The sequence below is a fragment of the Lepidochelys kempii genome, chromosome 5 (assembly GCF_965140285.1).
Source record: "Lepidochelys kempii isolate rLepKem1 chromosome 5, rLepKem1.hap1, whole genome shotgun sequence".
Taxonomy (NCBI): domain Eukaryota; kingdom Metazoa; phylum Chordata; order Testudines; family Cheloniidae; genus Lepidochelys; species Lepidochelys kempii.
In genome coordinates, this window is record NC_136384.1 from 58,319,159 (window position 1) to 58,339,423 (window position 20,265).

The 20,265-nt window shown below is 38.8% G+C and overlaps 1 protein-coding gene across 15 annotated transcripts in view; it reads left to right on the plus strand.

Moving 5' to 3' along the window:
• ADGRV1 (adhesion G protein-coupled receptor V1) overlaps positions 1 to 20,265 on the plus strand; it is a 412,444-nt gene that overhangs the window by 169,136 nt on the left and 223,043 nt on the right. For all 15 annotated transcript variants that reach the window (XR_013635788.1, XR_013635786.1, XR_013635787.1 and 12 more), the window contains 10 exons: positions 761 to 910; positions 2,059 to 2,532; positions 3,579 to 3,725; positions 5,449 to 5,620; positions 6,035 to 6,170; positions 8,935 to 9,782; positions 11,537 to 11,654; positions 12,550 to 12,721; positions 14,873 to 15,115; positions 18,466 to 18,873. Coding sequence is in view for 12 of the 15 variants with exons in the window: in XM_078852802.1 (XP_078708928.1) it covers positions 761 to 910; positions 2,059 to 2,532; positions 3,579 to 3,725; positions 5,449 to 5,620; positions 6,035 to 6,170; positions 8,935 to 9,782; positions 11,537 to 11,654; positions 12,550 to 12,721; positions 14,873 to 15,115; positions 18,466 to 18,873 (2,868 nt within the window). In the remaining 3 variants the exon portion in view is untranslated. The remainder of the gene's footprint in view (positions 1 to 760; positions 911 to 2,058; positions 2,533 to 3,578; positions 3,726 to 5,448; positions 5,621 to 6,034; positions 6,171 to 8,934; positions 9,783 to 11,536; positions 11,655 to 12,549; positions 12,722 to 14,872; positions 15,116 to 18,465; positions 18,874 to 20,265) is intronic.

Genomic DNA, 20,265 nt, shown 5'->3' on the forward strand with positions numbered 1-20,265 from the left:
CAGATGCCATCCAGTCCAACAATAGTTAATGTAAATATTGCCCGCTGAGCACTGCAAGTCCAGTAAGCTGCTTGTTCTGACCTTCTAGACTAAAGAGGATAATGGATTCCCATCCTCTTTCTGTGCTCTGGCACAACAGAAGAGAACTCACTCAGATCCCTTAACTTCTCTTCATAGGATTTATTTTCCAAACTTTTTATCATTTCCTTTGCTCTCTGAAGTCTGTCCAAATCATTCATGTCATTTTTGAAAAATATTGTTTGAAACTGAGTGAGGCTTGACCAGTGCTGCTTTAAGTAGTGCTGAGCAGAACAGACTAATTACCTGACTTTGTTTACACATCCTCTCATTAACCAAGAGCTTTGCCTCTTTCCTGACAGCATCATATTACTGACTTGTATTCAATTTATAATCCACTGTAATGCACTGATCCTTCCTTGTGACACTCATAGCATTTTTCCATTGAACAACTGGTCTTATGTAGATTTAGTGGAGCTGCCTGTTTGTTTTGCGTGTTTGGTCTTGACACCAGACCATTTTACTCTGGTCTCATGGTGCTCCTATCTGCTATTTATTTTTCTTTTCATACAATATCCATTTCAGCTGCTACTGTATTCTCAGACTTGTTGGGGGAAAATCAGGATGGTGGAGGGTTAATGGATTTGTGAGTTGTTGAATCCAGCATCGAGTTCCCGAGTGGTCTATAAATAAGATAGTTCATTATGTATTCTTGACCCATATTTTATTTGCTGCTTTCTAGATACAGAAGTTTGGTGATCCCAATGGAATTGTGCAGTTTGCTCCTGAATCATTATTTAGTAAGCACTATGAGGAGCCATCAGTCTTGGAAGGGCCAGAGAATATTACACTTTTCATCAAACGAGTCCAAGGCACTCTGGGGAACATAATGGTATTCTTACTCTCATTTTGGGGTTACTTAAAAACAATATAATCTGCAGTCTTCGTCCATTAGAATGCATATAAGAGAGCAGGCACAATTTAGACCTGTCTTAAGAAAGTCTTTTGATTGCTTACAGTGTTCGTGTATCTTCTTTTGGAGTTGGCATAATTGAACAAGGGATTTGGCCCTAATATTTCATGTTTGGAAAGTCATGTCCAATTTCTATATTGATCGGACAAAATGTGACAACCCATGCTTATTTTTTGACACTCTCCTCTCTCTCTCTCTCTTCTCCTATTCTTATGATAGGAGAATGGTGTAGAATGCATTTTTTAATAAAGTGATACCTTCTTAGAAAGGGAGCAACATAGACCCAATCTTCTCAGACAGCTGCGTGCCGTACAACAGATGGGAATTGGGCCCTTGTGCTTTGAACAGTGATCAACACTGGTTATTAAATCAGTTGGGGATTACCTCCTGAAGTTCTTCAGAATTCAGCAAGCTGTTTGTAGCATAATATCATGGACTCCCTTTCTGGTGCAATCATATTTTGGTATTCTTTTTAAAAAGTATCCGGTATCTTATATAATGGATACCATCTGTGGAAATTATTTTTTAAAAGGTATCTGATGTTGATGGAGAGGTAAGGATTTTCCTGTTGTTCTCATTTGGCTTGAGTTCTATACAGAGGGGAAAGATTTAAAAAAAAAATTGTGCACCCTACAGTAAAGAACATTTGGCCCACTTCGTATGTACCTGGAGTACACTTGGTATGTTGTATGCCTGCAGTGCTCAAGGAACTATATTTTGTACTTTTAAGTACTTTGTCATTCTTAAGAGAAAAATTTCTGGGAGAGGGAACAGCAGGGGAGTGTTGACCAGTAAAAACAAACTGTGGAATTAGGCCTAAAAATTCTGTAAAGTGAACCTACAAAGATATTCAGAAACAACTACCACCACATTCAGGTCACTGAGGGTAAGTTGTGGGAGGAGGGAAGGCAGATTGTGGTCCTGTTTTAGGTTACTATGCCTGTTTCTTTTTTATATTTCCATAAAATAATTTCTATTTTCTTGCTAAATGTTGTATCTTTCTGCTCTGTGTACCTGAGTGTATGAGAGTTCCAAGTTAGTAAACAATGTTTTTTCACTTATTTCAGGTTCACTGGAAGCTGAGTAGTGATTCTGATACTACAGGTGACTTCCTTGCAACAGGGGGTTCTGTCTCCATTGCTGAAAATCAGAGTGCAGCGGAGATCATTATTCATCTGTTACCAGATGATGTTCCAGAAGTAGATGAGAATTATGTGGTAGAGCTGGTTTCAGTGGAAGGAGGAGCAGATTTGGATCAGGACAAGAGAGTTTTGAGATTCACTGTGTTAGCAAACGATGACCCCCATGGAGTGTTTGCCTTGTACTCTGATAGGCAGTCAGTATTGATAGAGAGAGACTTGAGCCGGCACATTCAGATGAATATAACTCGATATTCTGGGACATTCGGAGATGTGAGTGTTGAGTACCGAATCTCATCTCATCATGAAGAACCAGTAATCACTCCTGAGAATACAGTGGGATGTCTGCTGGTGAAAGATGGTGTCAGCTTTGGTGTGAAGAGAGTGCCAATAAGTAGCCAGGTCTGTAGTGTCCTTAAGTTGGATAGACCTCTCTAGCGTTTTGCTACCTAAATTTATGTCTACATCATATGTACAAATGTCATTGAATAAGACATTAAATGGTGATAAATAGTGTCTGTTGGAGAGAAAGAGAGAGAAACAATTTTGATACCCTGGATTTTGTATTATTTATGTACAGTTGTGTTAAAAGAAAATGTGATTTTCAGTATAAGAATGGAATATAAAACCAAGGCGATGTGTATCCCTGAGCTTCTGCCTATATCCCTTTCTGTGTATCAGTCATGTTTTCTGTTTTAGATTCTGTTGTGTAGGCCCAAATCCTCTCCCAAGTGTGCTTTTGGGAATGGGCTATTTACTGGAGAAAGAAAAGGAGTACTTGTGGCACCTTAGAGACTAACCAATTTATTTGAGCATGAGCTTTCGTGAGCTACAGCTCACTTCATCAGATGTTTACCGTGGAAACTGCAGCAGACTTTATATACACACAGAAATCATGAAACAATACCTCCTCCCACCCCACTGTCCTGCTGGTAATAGCTTATCTAAAGTGATCAACAGGTGGGCCATTTCCAGCACAAATCCAGGTTTTCTCACCCTCCACCCCTGGAGAAGGCTGCTTGGTTCTGGAAGACTGAATCATCAAGACCTGCAAGTACCCCACAGCTGCTGTATGCTCCCATCTGTGGGTTGAAGTGCATAGCTGCGGATACACTAGCCTCACCCTACTTTATTATCTACATTTCCCATTCTGTTACTGAGCTCATTGTGCTAGATACTGTGAACCTATAATAAGTGACAATCCTTGCCCCAAAGAGCTTACATTGTGCAAAACTGCTGTTGGCCTTCCTTCACAGTATTAACTTTTGTGTAATGATTTTGAGGAAGATCTTTGTTAAACTGCTTGCCACTTTAATGCTTCTCAGTTCATGGTACCATTAAGGGAGCTGCAGACCATTTCTGTTACTTAACTCCTTAACTCAGCTGATATTGTTGGTTTCAGTTGAATAAAATTGCCAGTTTTTAAAATTTAAATTGTATCTTTAAAGGTGTTTCTCTTACTGGGCTTGAATTTCACTCTGGAACTGACCAATGCAAGCCTGATCAATGGAAGTGCCAATTATATGCCTAAAATAATATTAGGAAGAGCAAAATCAGCTACTCTGTCCATTCCGGAGGAAGCTGCAAATTCTCAGGTAACTTGACTGACTGCAGTGAAACAAGCTTACCACTAGAGGGCAGTTCCTGATACTTCTGTTACTAGAGGCCTGGGTACTGTATTTAGGTGATGCTAACATTTGTTTTTATGATTAAAGTCAGCTTAATGGTTGACAGTCGTCTCCAGTTGTTACATGTACAGTACACATCAAGGATCTGATAAACATTTTGTACCTCAGAAATTCAAGAGACATAGTTTCTAAATGTATTAACTTTTGACAAACTTTTTAAAAATGTGTTTTATCTATCTTTGTGGAGGAGATGGTATGATAGGATAACATGATTTTGGTAATTAATTGATCTTTAAATATTCATGGTAAATAGGCCCAATGGCCTGTGATGGGATGTTAGATGGGGTGGGATCTGAGTTACTACAGAAAATTCTTTCCTGGGTATCTGGCTGGTGAATCTTGCCCATATGCTCAGGGTTTAGCTGATCGCCATATTGGGCTCGGGAAGCAATTTTCCTCCAGGGCAGATTGGAAGAGGCCGTGGAGGTTTTTCGTCTTCCTCTGTAGCATGGGGCACGGGTCACTTGCTGGAGGATTCTCTGCTCCTTGAAGTCTTTAAACCACGATTTGAGGACTTCAGTAGCTCAGACATAGGTGAGAGCTTTTTCGCAGGAGTGGGTGGGTGAGATTCTGTGGCCTGCGTTGTGCAGGAGGTCGGACTAGATGATCATAATGGTCCCTTCTGACCTTAGTATCTATGAATCTATAAATCTATATGAAAGTAGAAAACAGCTGGTGAACCATAATAGATGTGTTTGCAGTTAGTTTATGCCTGTGTCTTCATAAATCTGAAGCATTAAGAAATTTAAGAAAAATGTTGAGTCCAGATAATATTCTCTCTTTAGGTTAAGTAGTGAGTCTAAAAGCAGCTTATACCAAGAGAGGTAGATTTCCTTCCATTCTTTAACACTGCAAATATAAAGCTTGACACCGTTGTATTGAGCCAAATTCTGCTTTCACTTACTTTAGTGAGATTACATGGGAGTAAACAATGGCAGAATCGGTCCATAATAAAGTACTGTCTACTTCAATTACCCTTATTTAATATACTGGAAACAGACAATAGCATGTCACTGTCTTACCTCTTATATTCAATTGATGCTAATATTAAATGCTTTTAGATCTCTTATCTTGAACCCCCTTTTTCTCTCTTGATTCCTTCAATTCATAATTTAACTTTATTCACATGGTTCTTTCCTTTAGCATTGTTTACTACCCCATGGATGCCACTTATATTATCACTTCTAGACTGTGAGAATAACCCTTTTAGTCACAACTTCCGCTGAAGAACAACGCAAATAGCTGGAACAAGTATTTATCTGCTGAGCAATGTCATTTGGCATTGACTTTCTTTTCATCAGATGCACAGTTGATCATTTATTTTCTGTCTGTGTATGTATGCATACATGCATCATAATAGCTCCTCTCCAAGAGAGTTAAGAAGCTTTTTTTTCCCTTATGAAGAATAGATACATGTGCTATACCCTGGTATTTTTTAACACAGAAATCTAAGTCACACTGATTACCTATTTCCAAAAATATGAGCGAGTCTCAGAAATCCGGAATTTAGAATCTTTGGTAAATGCATGTGTAGTAGGTATATGGCTACTATAATATATATACAGTATATACATGCAGTACTAGATATTCCCATATCGTTCTAACAAAGATGTATTATATGTTTCTGTAGGTTGGCTTTGAGTCTCTCATTTTACAACTTACGAACATTATAGAAGGGACAGGCGAAGCTGTGATAACCAGAAAAGGAGTGTATGGCTCTGTAACAGTTAGCTGGACTTCTGGATACCCACTTGATTTAATTCCAGAGTTTGTTCATCCAGGCAACATTACACCTGGATTTGGTGAGCACTTTCTTGTTACAGTATACTCAGAGCTACAGAATTTCCATGTCTGACTAACTCCACTTTAGTTGTTGCTCTAATATTTTTGCACATTTCATGCTCCCTTTTTAATAAGAAATCATTGTTTGAATGAAAGTATATTATATGATTTTTATTTGTGAGTAGTAAGGTTTCTTTTTGGAATAAGGAAAACCTTGCATTTCATAGATAATGTACTCCTTAGTGCAATATGCACCTTGTTATACTTCTGAAGAACTGCTTTATAGAGAAAAGGTGCTGTACTTGTCATGCAGATTTCCACTTCCCTAGACAGAGCAGGAGTCTGATGATAACTCACATTTCTCTACGGTCAAAAGTAAAAAGAGGATTCCTGTTTAACAATTTGTGAATTGTTGCTTCTCTGTCTTTCTCCAGGTAATGTCACATTTTCTTATGGTGAACAAAACAAAGTAATTTCATTTCATGTTATTTCAAGCTTAAGTAGACGGGAGGCATTTGCTATCCATCTAACATCAGTGTACAGCAATGTGTCTGGTGGAGCTTACCTGAGGTAAGGGTATTACTTAGACCCTTGGTTAATTGCATGGACCCCAACAAATGGATATATGCAGTAAAAATTCTGATCTGATTACAAACATTTAAACCGTTCAAAACCTAATTGAGTTAGAAAAAGGAAAAATCAGCAACATAAAGATTTGGTAACTTTGTTGGTGAACCCATGGCTCCAGACCAAATGGAACCAATTGGTAGGGCTGCTCTGATCAATCTGGAACCTCTTGCAAAGCCAGTTCAATTCCTTGGCAGTAGTGTGTAGGGTATAATAGGGGAATGGACAATTTGCCTACAACTGGGATATATGTATATATATGTATATATGTTTGTGGAGGCAGTTACAGGCATAGAGGATCCAAGATTTTCTGAGAAACTGGAGAAGTGGAATCTATAATTTTCCTCTGCAAAGGCCACAATATAGAGAAATGCATTAAATACATCCTAATATCCTAGGGGCACCAATTATCACCACAGAGCTTTCCCTCTGTGCAAAGGATGTCTTTCTCCATACTGTGAAGCACTGAAACATGAGCAAAAAACACCATACTAGTATTGGTGGGTCTGTCTAACCATTGGCAGTGTTTTAACTGGCATCTGGTCAATTTTTGCAAAAGGTCAAAAACTGAATATGTATAGAGAGTGAGTCATCTCATCACCCAAAGAGGTGTTAGATGAGACTTGATTAATATTTTTCGGTGCAGTGTATGGGAAGGTTGCATTGCTACAACCTTTCTGGCAGGTAAAAGGAGAAAAAAAATGAAGCAAATTGCACCTACTCTAAAGTCACTTACCTTAAATAAAATTCTGGTATCTCCAAAAAAAAACAGTTTTGAAAAGAATTAAAATTGCTGAATTAAACTAGACTCCATTAGCACTACTAAGTTTGAGGCTGCAGAATCAATGGCTGCTTGTGAGTTTCAGTGCATTGATTTGTAGGACTCTGTCCCACAGGAACCACTAGTTTAAAAGATGCTGCAAGATACCCCATTTTGACATTCAAAGTGAGTGGAAGTTATTGCAAGACTCTCAGCGAGGGTGTAAAGTACTGCTTGATTCTCTTTAAAAAAATTACAAGCAATAATTTCTTTCAGGCTCAGGCCTATAAGACCTGAAAAGGAGATTGGTCCAGAGGAGGGAAAGGTAGGCAACGCCTACTCTTTGTCCTGGATATGCAGTGAATAAAGACAAAACACACACACAAAGGCTAGGTCTAAGCATCAGGCTGCAACTTTTATTTAATTGACATAACACTGAGATGAACAGTACCCCCTGGGAAAACAGTGATCCAGTGTGGAAGGACATGAGTGCTTATGAGTGCATGAGCACCCTCTGCTTGACCTCCTTACATCACCCATGGGATCCAGCCAGCTGCTGGAATCACTGACCAGCACCCCTTCTCGTTTGAGGAATGAGGGTAAGAAGACGTGGACAACAATCTATTCTAGATTTGAGATACCTGTCCCTGTCCAAGAAATAACAAACAATACCAGAAGCCTTCCTGACTCCCATGCTCAGGTTTACCCCATGAGCAGGCCCACTGACAACTGCCCTACCCCATGCCAGACACTGAGAGAAAATTCTTCCTCTCTCCTCTGCGTGGAGATATGTCTACATCCCCAATATACCAGAAAAGTCAGTTCTGATGCATTCAAGTCACAGTAACTCAGAGGGTGGGTAGGTGCAGCCCAGACACCTGGGAACATGGTACTCAGGCCTGGGGAGAGGCCTTAAATGCTGGGGGAGGGGTGCAGCCATGTAGTCATACTCATCTGCCTCTCTCAGACTGGTCAGCTGGACTCTACAGAGTGGGGCCAATACCTTGCTCCATATCTGGTGCTATTCTTGACCTCTCCATCCCTCCCTACAGCACCATCATTAGCTATCAATGAATAGAGTCAAGAAAAAAGAAAATAAAGTAATTGGAGAATGAATAAAGAAGGACAAAAAGTGTTAATTAAAATAACTATTTTAATTAGTAATAATTATAAGGTATTTGAGTACATAACTGAACTCCTCTCAAGGTGTTCCTATATTTATCTAGTAAGTTGTTTGTATTGTTCTTCCTACTTATTAATTAAATTAGTACAAGGCTGCCTCTGCAACATCTCACTAAGAAACTATAAAGATGCCACAATAATACCGCTCTGAACCAGATCATCTTTATTCATTTTTTTTCCTTCTTTCTCCTGCCCCAACTCCTAGCTCATCACACCCCACACCCCTGTGGTATTGAGAGGAGACATTAATGCAGAGAATGTCTGTTCTCCTGACCCTGACTTTCCTCCCATTGCCCCACTGACTCTCTCGCATCTGTGGAATAGTTTCTGCAAGGTTTAAAGTAAGGGAGAAATCTGTGATGCCAGATCTCCCCATTTCCATGCACCCCACCTTCTTTTGCACCTTCTCTGCTCTTGGAAGTGAAAGATAGCATACAGGCCATAATGATTATTGTTTCTTCTTGCCTCAGTCTGCAGCCCAGGCTGAAAGGCTTGAAAGTTCTCTGGCCCTGACCCGTGCAAGAACACTCCCTGTGAAGGGAACCTTTTCACCCCCTCTGTCACATTGTCACAACTCCTCCCTTCACCCTCTACACACCAAACTATTCTGAGCGGGGAACTTTTTTTGGTATGGTACCATTTTACATTCAACTTCTTGCGTCCATAAATGACAACATAGAATGCAAGACAACAGAGTATCAGACCCCATCATTTGTAATGGGTGACTTGTGTTTCTTAATTTAACTTTTATGTTTTATATTTCAGGTCAGGATTCACAGTAGCTGAAATTGAGCCAATGGGTGTCTTCCAGTTTTCTCCTAACTCAAGACATGTTTCAGTTGAAGAAGATGTGCAGATGATCAGATTGCATGTCCAAAGATTGTTTGGGTTCCAAAGCAACCTCACTAAATTGACCTATCAGACTATTGCAGGAAGTGCCAAACCTTTAGAAGACTTTGAACCTGTTCAAAATGGAGAGCTTGTGTTTGGACATTTTCAGGCAGAGGCTGTAGTTGAAATATCCATCGTCGATGACACAATTTCTGAGATGGATGAAGTATTTTTTGTAAAGTTAACTTCAGTTGAAGTTTTGGCCATTGAAAAATTTAATCCTAATAGGAATCCACGTTTGAATCCAGATATTAGTGTTGCAGCAGTTACGGTATTAGCCAATGATATTGTTCACGGAATCATCAGTCTTGGGCCAGGATTTATTTATACTGAGGAAGACACAAACAACAGTACACCCAACACAGTGATACTTAATATCAGAAGAACCCAGGGCTTTGCTGGTGATGTCAAAGTAACTGTTAAAACCTTTGGTGGAGCGAGTGCACAGAGTGGGATCAATGAATTTCCTTTTGAGAATGTGTATGGAAATTCTAACCTGACATGGGCAACTGAAGGGATGGACTTTGAGGAACAGATTATATCTGTGACACTGCTGGATAGAGAGAAAGAAAGCAAAGTGTCTATCAGAATTCTTGATGATGATGATCCTGAAGGGCAAGAATTCTTCTATGTTTTCCTCTCAGACCCTCAAGGTGGAGCTCAGATTGTGGAGGGAAAGGATGAATATGGGTTTTCATCTTTTGCAACAATAATTATCACAGGTAATGTTATTGTTTTCAAAGATTCAGTGCATAAATGCAATATAATTTAACATATAAAGCTGTCTAACCCTGAGTTCCTCTGGCAAATTCCATTAAGACTGGGATTTCTTTCCATGGGATATGCAGGGTATTTTGCTCCTAAACCTCTAGAGTTTGCAGATGAGTGGAGGCTTTTTGTCTCTGTACTGCCTGTCAAATCCCACCTTCCTTCCTTTGGCAATGTGCATTTTTCATGACCCAAACTCTCACTGGCTCACCTATTGGATGCTGCCCAACCCCCATTCTTGGGGTATTTTACTTGGCACACTCTGTGTCCCCTTTGAGAGGAAGCATTAGTGCACACAGTGTCTGTTCCTCTGACCTTGATTTTCATCCCATTGACCCGTTGCCTCCCTAATCTCTGAAGTAGTTTCTGCAAGATTTAAACAAAGGAGGAATCTGTGGTGCTGGAAATCCACGCCTTCTTTAGCTCCTTCTCTGCTTCTGGAAGTGTAGGGTAGCATATGGGCCATAATGATTATTGTAGATTAAATCTGATAATTAGCTAAGAGCTTTTCTCTCTCAGTGATTGCATCCTAATGCCAGAGGTTACTACCAGAACTCTGGTTTACTTTAATTTGTAAATAGCTACCATAACATTTTCCCATATAGTTTGCACAGAGATCTTTTGAAATATCAATCTTAAGGAATTGTTCACTGAGTTGAAAGCACTCTGATTCCAAGTCGTTTTTATAGAGCATATAATGTAAGTGGTGTGACTGGATAACAGCAGTGATAACAAGTCCTTTAGAAATACAAATCTAGCAAAATACTTTTAATATTACAAAATGGTTCGTAGGGACTAAGGACCAAATTGTGTCCTTGGAAGAATGTACACAGCTACCAGAATAATGTATCCAGGAACAGAATGTCAAATGTTTGGGCAATTACATGCTTCTTTTACATTCATAGTTACTACGGTTGTACAGGTAAATAGCAATTTGCATGCACGTGCAAGTTAGTCACATAACTGCATGCATGTAGATTATTTTTAAGAAATTAATTATATTGTGCCATAGGTATGTGTGATGTGCTAAGCTTATGGTCTAAATTAAATGAGCACAGGTAATAAGGTCAAGAAACAATGCTGAGGGGAAGAAAGGTGACACACATGCTGTGTCTGAACCATATTGGAAGTCTCTTACCAGCTGACTTTATTAAAAGAACAGGCTCTTTCTTCCCCAGTGTAGAGTAATGCTATCATGGGGAGGATCCTTTAGAGCTAATGCATTTTTAAATGAATATGATGGACAGCAGTTATTCTGAGTGGGCCTATTCTGTAAGGAATTTATGGGTGAGATTTTCAAGAGTAATTAATGTTGGCCTGGCACTGGACCCACTGAAGTCAGTGGGAGCAGAGTTAGAAAAACCCAAGTGCTTCTGAAGATTTCAGTTCACCTGCACAGAAGAGGCTAGGCATCTGACCAGAAATTGTCTTTCAAAATGAGCTATTTTCACAGTTAAAAGACAATCTGCAAAATTAAAATGTAAAGATTTCACTTGGGTTACTAGATAAATGTAGGAACATATGAGTTTTTTTATGTTTTTTGTGGTTACATCCTTTGTTCCCTTTGAAAATTTGGCTCTTTGTGTACTTTATATCATGCCTTGTGCACGTTTTTCAATTTAAGCAATTCTTTCTGCATTAAATATGTACAACTTATTCTCAACTTTATTTGCTTCCTAATCAGTTTGATGTACTGTTTCTCATACAGGGAATGATCTTCAAAATGGCATTTTGGGATTCAGTGCAGAGGTACAAAGTGGCCTTGTGCTTGATGAAGATTCTGAAAGCAGGGAGGTGCAGCTGATAGTCACAAGGCAACCAAACAGGTGCAGGCAACGGCTGATAAAAGTGCTGTCCCCACATGCTGTAATGTGCTGTATTGAAATCAAGGATGCTGCTGTTAGCAGAAGAGGTTATCATGGAATTTTATAATAAATCTTTGACTTTCAGCTGCTCAAATCGTTTATTGTCATTTGGCAAACTTGCTTCATAAATTTAAAATGTGATTGTTAGTCAGTGTACTGGTATTAAACAGAAATAAGAATTAAATATCTACCTAACTAATACACATCATAACTGAGATGAGAAATTAATTTCCTTGCTATGTACTCACGCTTAAGATTAATTGCTTAGTTGGCTAAAAATGTCTCCGAAACGTATGATCTTCTTGGCTATTGTACAGTCGGTCTGATTAGTAATATGTGTACTTAATAAGATACATGTGTGCCAATATATATTTATGTATTGCCACACACTGTATGTATACTCTTTACATATTACACACACTATCAAATATGTTAGTGATTTTCAAACACATAGGAAAGTCAGTCCCTGTTTCAGAATGCTTACAATCTAGGATTCCTGTTCAGCAAAGTACTTAAACATGTGCTTAACTTGAACCACATGGGTAGTCCCATGACCTCAGTTAAGCACATACGTAAGTAACTTGCTGACTTAAGTGACTTGCTGAGACCTAGATCTAGCTTGCTTCCCAATAACTGGATGACATTGCTCTTGTGACTTTTATTAATATAGCTAATTTCAGAGGAAATAACATACAACAAAAAGAAAAATATTTTTTTCTTCTGAAAGCATTTTGTTTTCCAGTGGTAAATTTTTATTATTAATAAAAAATGAATATGTCTATGTGGTTTAGCTTCCCTGAAGCAATAGCTGCTATCTTCAATGCATTTAAACTGCTTTGGTTTGCTTTGCTCATAGGGCTTTTGAAGATGTGAAGATCTTTTGGCGGGTGACCTTTAATAAAACATCTGTTGTCCTTCAGAAGGATGGAGTAAACCTGGCAAATGAGCTGTTGGCTGTGTTAGGGGTTACCACCTGCATGGCAGGTCAAACAATATGCAACATCTCCGTTGGAATAAAACCTGATAATGTGAGTAGTTTATTAATATTTATACAGCATCATGACTTACTTACAAATATAAAAAAACCAATGGGCCCTGATTGAGAGAACTTAAAATCCAGGGGCCATATCTGCAGGTCGTTACTCAGTTTCTTCTCAGTCCTCACACAAATTCCCATTTTCTTTAATTGCTGCTTTGCCTCCAGAATGTCTAATTAAAAACTGAGGAAGGGGCTGAGGGTTTGGCCCTAGAGAATGCTGCAGTTATTGAAGCCATACAGGAATTATAAGGTAAAGTAGGTTGCAGTCACTTCAGTGAAATAAGTATTCAGTACAAATGGGCTCTTACCTTTTACACATTAAATATTTGTTTCACCAAAGCGCTTAATATGTGATTCACTTTAACCATGTGGCCTAAGTAATCCCATCTGATTCGGCAGAACATGTAAGCACATTCTTAACTATAAGCAAATGTATGTCTTATTGAAGCCAATGAGACTGAAACATTTTCTTTAATGAACATTATAGGACCAGTCGAGTGCTTAAAGTAAAGTGTGTTGCTGAATTAGGACCTAATACATTGCATGACTGTGGTAACTAAGGCAGTATTTCAATAAATTGGAATCTTAAACCTGCCTGGTCTCAAAGATTGATCTGATTGGTTAATGAGAACAATAAGTCCTATATAGCAATAACAAGATCATGTAGTTTAGAGAACCATCACCTGCCCCGATTACAATACCCCAATTATATGCCCTGTCCTTTCATATGGAAAAAAATTCTAAAGGATTTTTCCATACTGTTTCTGCATATTTGTTACATTATAAATTAACACAAACATGATACAGGTACACTGTCACTTTCAAGATCTTCTGGGAATTTTGAAGGCTGCAACCCTGGCAGCTACTTTGTCTAGTTCAACCTCAACTGTATTGGCTCCACCGGCTAACAATTGGATATGTGCTTGTTTTGTCTGAGAAATAAGCTAGTATTTACAAAAATGCCAGAATTTAAAAATAAGGCCAGATTTATAGAGAGAAGATAAGTTATAGTGTTTTTGGTGCTCACCATACATTAAAAAACTAAACAAAAAAACAGCTTCTTTTCCAGTTAATAAGCTGCTTTGTTTTTGCTTGTCCAGGGCTACATTTTCAAAAATAGCTTCTGTCTTTATGTCTGCAGCTTCATGCCTGCCTAAAATAGCAGATGCAAATGATATTTAGATATCAACAAACTGATTTGTGGATGCAAAATCAGGAAGTTAGATGTCTTCGTTACATCATTTGTACTCACGTTTGATTTTGGGTAAAAATCAGAGACCAGGTGGAGGCCCTATTGAAAATTTAGCCTAACCTATTTCTTACTTTGTTTAGAAAATCAATTACTTGCTATACTGTATTCAGTAAAATGTTGAAAAATAACATTTGGGAATTGCATGATCAAATTATCTGGTGTATGACCATTGAAATACATCAGACTGTATTTCCAGACTGACTAGAACTAGGAAGTCTAAAAGTCTCATGAAAGAGCCTGTCTCATGATATTTTCAGCCTAGTTTTGCAGACTTAAGAATTGTGAAAATGCTTAGCCAAACTTGTGAACTTTTTGAGGTTCATTCACAGTAATACAAACACTACAGACACATGTTGGTTTTTTTCAACACTTGAGACCTGAGTTCCACCTTCAAAAGATAGTCACAATTAATTGCAGGGGCAAAAACCTGTACTTACCCAGGCATGCAAATTTTCTACTTGGAATTCATTGTGCGCATGTTTGTGCACATTTTTTGCAGGTGTAAAAGGGAATTAAAGAGACAAATTCTGCACAAATCTACACCTTGTGTCATTCCATAAATTTGAAAATTTGACTTATGTCTCACAGCATCCTAGAGGCACATCATGTGTATACTTTATGTTGTTAGGCTATTGTGTGAGATTATATGTGAAAGACCATAAGACTCTTCTACTACTTGTTCCACGTTGGTGTTTGCTGAAACTTTATCCCTTTTGGGATAGTACTGTATCCGCCTTTTAATATCTTTGAAACCAATGAGTAATTCAGCAGGGAGACAGTATAATAACAGGACAACTTTTTCAAAAAGGATGGAATGCATTCTTTACTGCATACTCCTGTTGGAATCAGTGGACATTATAATGATCTGCAATTCTCACTTGTTTACAGGTACCTGAATTTGAAACTTATTTTTTGGTTGAGTTGTATGAAGTAAGCTCAGGAGCAACATTAAACAGCAGTGCCAGATTTGCCTACATAACTGTTCCAGAAAATGATTCTCCTCGTGGCCTGCTATATTTTGCTGTGGGATCTCGTCTGGCTGTGGCTAATAAAAAGACGACTTTAATCAGTTTGCAGGTGGTTAGAGACTCCAGTACAGCATTAACCATCTCAGTTAGTTATAATATGCAGGTAAGACTGTGTATAATATCCTCATTTATTCTCTAAAGCATAAGCAAGTAAGATTAGCCCTGGTTTACTTTATCTAGGAAATGCTCAAGTTACACGTTTATAGCAGCGGTCATTACTTACATAAGTCTAGCATATATTGTTTCCCATTACTAAAATCATCTCACTTTGATCAGTTTACCAAAAGTAATTTTCTGCAGGGTACTTTCAATAACCTCAAGAACTGTGGTCATCCTGAAGTATTAAATCAGTCATCACCACTTCCACTCCCTGTTAAAGCTTTTCCTAGGCTTTAGCCTCCTCCCTTTAAAATGTGGATTCTGCCGCAGCAGGTATAATAATTTGTATCCTACCAAACTTGTGATTTCCTCAATTATGTCCATAGAAAACTTAAAAGAAAAGAAAGGGCATTTTCATTGAAGTCTAATCCATATCTCAGTTGCTTACAGTTACTGAAGTCCAGGCAATATTCTTGAGACATTGACCTTAGAAAGTATCTTTTTTTAAAAAAATTGGGGCAGCAATTCTTTTATGAACTGAAAAAACATAATGCTCGTCTATTTCTCCAATAGATGATATCAGTCCTGTTCATTTGTTGGTGTGTTGATCATATGGCCTTATACTAATTGCTGGACTGTTGTCTCAAAAATAATAAGAACCCTTTTACTGCTGACAGCTAATGGAGAGTCTCCTTTAGCTCAAGTGACAGGTGCTATGCACAGCACTGTACAGTTATCTAGGTACAGTTCCTGCTCCTCTGTCAACAGCTGTGGCTCCACAGCCCTACCCTGGGCTGGGGGGAGGATTTCCCCTAGTTTTTTCCTGTTGCATCTGCTTAGCACTTGGCCTGACTTCTTGGGCCGAGTGTTGGGCCTAAAGGCATTATTGTGAAGAAGTGTTCTCATACTGAAGTATTATTATGCATTGGCTGGTGAACTTTCCTTTCATTTAATAAATGGCTTTAAGTTTTATTTCATGCTGCATGTGTGTCAGGTTTAACTATAGCTATTGTGTATCCCTGTGTTGCCATGGATTTGTTGTACAGTAGCTGCTCAGTGTACTTTAGTTAAAGTGTACGTAGCAGGTTTTCGGATTCTTGCTAGGAAAAAGAACATGGATCCTCTATCATGAAGCTGGTAAATGGAGAAGGAATGGCAGCATGACTTCTCACCACATACAGTATGCTTAGGCTAATACATGTAGCTTGCCTGTTTTGGCATGTACGGTAACACCACTGCTGTACAGTCTGGGATATTGAGCATTCATGACAGAGTACCAAAGTGTGAGGAAAAACCTTTGAGAGAGGAAGTCTAGGGGGAGGCAGGGAGGAGGAGGAGTTCACTGGAAATAGATGTTTGTCTCATTCCCACAATTTCTTTACATTTCTTTTGCTTGACACAATTAATTTTTATCACCACTCATTTCCCTGTTTCCTGCTGATTCTGGGAACCCAGCTGGAAGGGGCAAATAAACAGTCACTTCTGTCAGTAATTGGCAAAGATGATGTCTTGATTCCAGAGCAAGTCTACACACATAAGCAACCACATTGATTTACAATAAGCTGTTTAGTGAAATGAAAATGTTCTAGTTACCCAGTAAAAGTATTTAGTCAGTCAACACTAGCAGAACTCAGATGGGATCTAATAGTTGACATTAAAAATCCTTTCTTTTGCATAGGAGGAGCCATTTTGAGGTTGCCTGAGGGAATCTTTTGTGTGATGATCTATTAATAGATAATCCCAAAGCTGTATTGTGTTATGAATTTGAATAGTAGCCCAGAAAGCTAGTTTCCACTTAAGCAAGGCTTATTATGTATCAGATCTAGAAATGAAGGGTCTGGTATGTGGCAAAAAAGCAAATTGAAAAATAATAAAAATTCTGTATACCCTATGATAGGTAAAACTGTAATATTTCAAAAGGAAATGAGTCCATGTATAGATCTCCTAAACCTGGGCATGTATCTGACTTGCATTTGTATTCTGTAATATTTCCCTGATAAAAGTCAAAGAAGAATGGTCTTGCAGGTAAACCATTGGACTGGGACTCAGGTGATTCTGGTTCTGACACAGCTTTCTGTTGTCTGTGCATCAATTTCCCCTCTGTAAAATGTGGATAATTCTTCCCTCCTTTCTGGGGCATTGTGAAGATAAATACATTGTTGATGAGGGGCTCACATACTGCAGGGATAAACACCATAGAGAATTGTTATTTTTATTATAGAAACCCCCAGAGGCTCCAGTCAGGACCAGGGCCGCCTCATGCTAGGCATTGTTGAGATACTTGCAAAAATAAATAAAAATAAAAATAAATCCTACTCCCTTCATCGTGGCCAGAGAGTATGCTATGATCCTAGTGGAAATAGTGCATTTCTACAGTAGAAAGAGAGAAGACAGGATTGAGGACCTTGTACAATGTGAGCACCATAGAGTTCTGTTTCCTGCCCGGCAGTGTACACTGGGTATGGAGGGTTGGGGGAGCTAGGGGAGGAACCCTGGACAAGAACAGTAGATCTGAGGAATGGGAAGTGCATAGATCTAAAAGCTGCACTAGTGCCCTGGTGTATGATACACAAGCTGGTCCAGGATTTGCCTAACATTTATTGAATATGTTAATGTGTCTGTTTCTGCTTGAGAAAAATCTATTTGACAGCATAATTACCTTCTTCAAAATGTCTCCTAGATTCCCTTTGTGACTAGCCCATAACTTAAGTTTGTGCCCTTTTGGATTGGAGTCTGATATCCCCTCTGGCAGTTGTCTAGAATCATCCTTCTTTAGTATGCTCTCAGAATTTCATTTACCTTAATTGTACCTCAACCTTTTGGTGTGTACCTATTTACAATACAAACCTCTCCCCTTAATTGAGTGGCCTCATTCTGCAGCCACTGACTATGGTTAGCACCTGTCAAAGTCACCAGGAACTGCTGGTGAGCAGAAGCTGTAGAATTAATCCTGCTCTTCTCATTGACCATAAATGTTACATTACTTAGTCTTTCCTAATAGCTATAACTCCTGAAGCCCTTTGTCCCAGGTCATTGATGTATTCAACAGCATTCAAGTTTTCACTTGCTTGATTAATAAAAAGGTCTGTGAGAACTGAGACTGTTTTACTTATTTTTCCCTCCTCCCAATTTATCACAGACCCCATCACAAAGTCTCTTACTTTACACCATTTTGGTTCAATACAGAATGTATGGGGGGAGGATATTCCAGATTATCACCAAATATGAATTTAATTTTAACTTGTTATATTTACATTTTAAAGAAAAAATGGATTTTACCCATTTAAGTGCACCTAGTTTTAAACACACTGCATTATGATGATGTTGCCTAGAATTCTCTTGTTTGGTTTCCAGGAGCTGAAAAGACCTGAAGCTGTTGGTCGTACCTTCATATCACCAGCTATTTCAGGACAGGATTTTGCCAGATCTGAGGGCGTACTGACTTTTGAACCTGGACAGAGAAATGCTGTAGTGGATGTAACACTGACTCCAGAGATAGGATCCTTACATCCATTTCCTAAGCGTTTCCAGGTTGTGCTTTCTAACCCCACAGGGGGTGCCAGAGTAGATGATGCATATGGTATTGCCAACATCACAATTGTCTCAGATTCAGATGCCCAATCAGTCTGGGGGCTGGCTGACCAACTGTACCAGCCACTTGATGATATCATTTTGAACAGGGTCCTCCAGAGCTTAAATGTCAAAATTTCCACAGAAACTACGGAAGAACAGCTCACTGCTGTGATGCACATAATAGATAAGGTAAATATTCATGTGCCCCTTCCAAAATGACTAACGACTTCCATGAGGATGTAATAACTCTTATGGGTTGTGAACATCTCAAAATGATAATCAGCAGTAGCGATCCTTTGAGACACACAGTGCTGCAGTTCTAAAAACAGAACGAGTGGAATCCTTGGTAAAGGATTCTAGGGGTCAAGAAAGAGTCTGCCTGTCTGCAATTAGACTAATAATGATGGCTACCAAGAATTAAAAACCAAGCACAAAGGCTAAAATGCAGCCTAAGAATTAAATTACATATAAACGCTCAGGTTTCAGAGGAGCAGCCGTGTTAGTCTGTATCCGCAAAAAGAAAAGGAGTACTTGTGGCACCTTAGAGACTAACAAATTTATTTGAGGATAAGCTTTCGTGAGCTACAGCTCACTTCATCGGATGTTCTCCCTTGGTGCAGTGGCATCACAGAGCTTATTATGGCTTCTTGATTCTCAGGATAGATCTGTGCTGGCCTATGAGCTACTCTAACCTCCACTGTGGTTCCCCAGGGACAGTACACCAGCTGGGGACTGCCAGAGAACACCATGCCTCTGTCATACCCTCTGCATTCCCCTCTACTTTACACTAGGTCTTGGAGTTGTAGGTTGACATAGGAGCTGAATATTTTGGCACTAAACTAAGTGTTTCCCTCAAAAGGTGAATTTTCTTAGCTGGCCTAGTTCGGCTGCTTTCTGGCCCCTCTGTACCTCCAGAGTAGTGCATGGGGGCCAGAATGTACCAGAGAATCTAGCTCCAAGACACAAAATAGTACACTAATACTGACTAAAGACAACACTCAATTGCTTATAATGGTGGCATTAGAGCTATTGAAATGAGGTTTTGCTTAGTTCAGAATTTTTGAAGGAACTGTAAATTCCACACAATTCCTTACTAATCTAACTCCTCTTACTGAGCATGTTTTTATTATATACATTTGACAATAGACTATGTCCTATATCTTGGTGGCAAAAAATGGGAAAAATGAAAACTTCAGAACTAAAATGAGAGAAAATTGAAAATTGTACTGAAAGTGGGTTCACAGTGAGAGAACCTAATTAGCAGCATTTGCTTTTTAATTCATACTGGCAAGTAGAAAATCTGCCTTTATTACAATTAATTAAATTACATGTAAAACTGAGTAGATCAAAGCAATAAAATATTGTACTGCAAAAACAAATGAAAGTTACTGAAAACAAAACAATACATGAGACACAATTGTATAATTTGTTAAAAAACAATGAATTTCTATTTCAAGTGTGTTTCTAAGGTGATCCTTCTGTATCTAAATTTTGGTTATGCTGGGCTTGAGAAATAATTCTCAGACAATCTACAGCTCCAGTCTTCTAATGAGCTCCATACAGTCTGATCCCTAAGAGTTT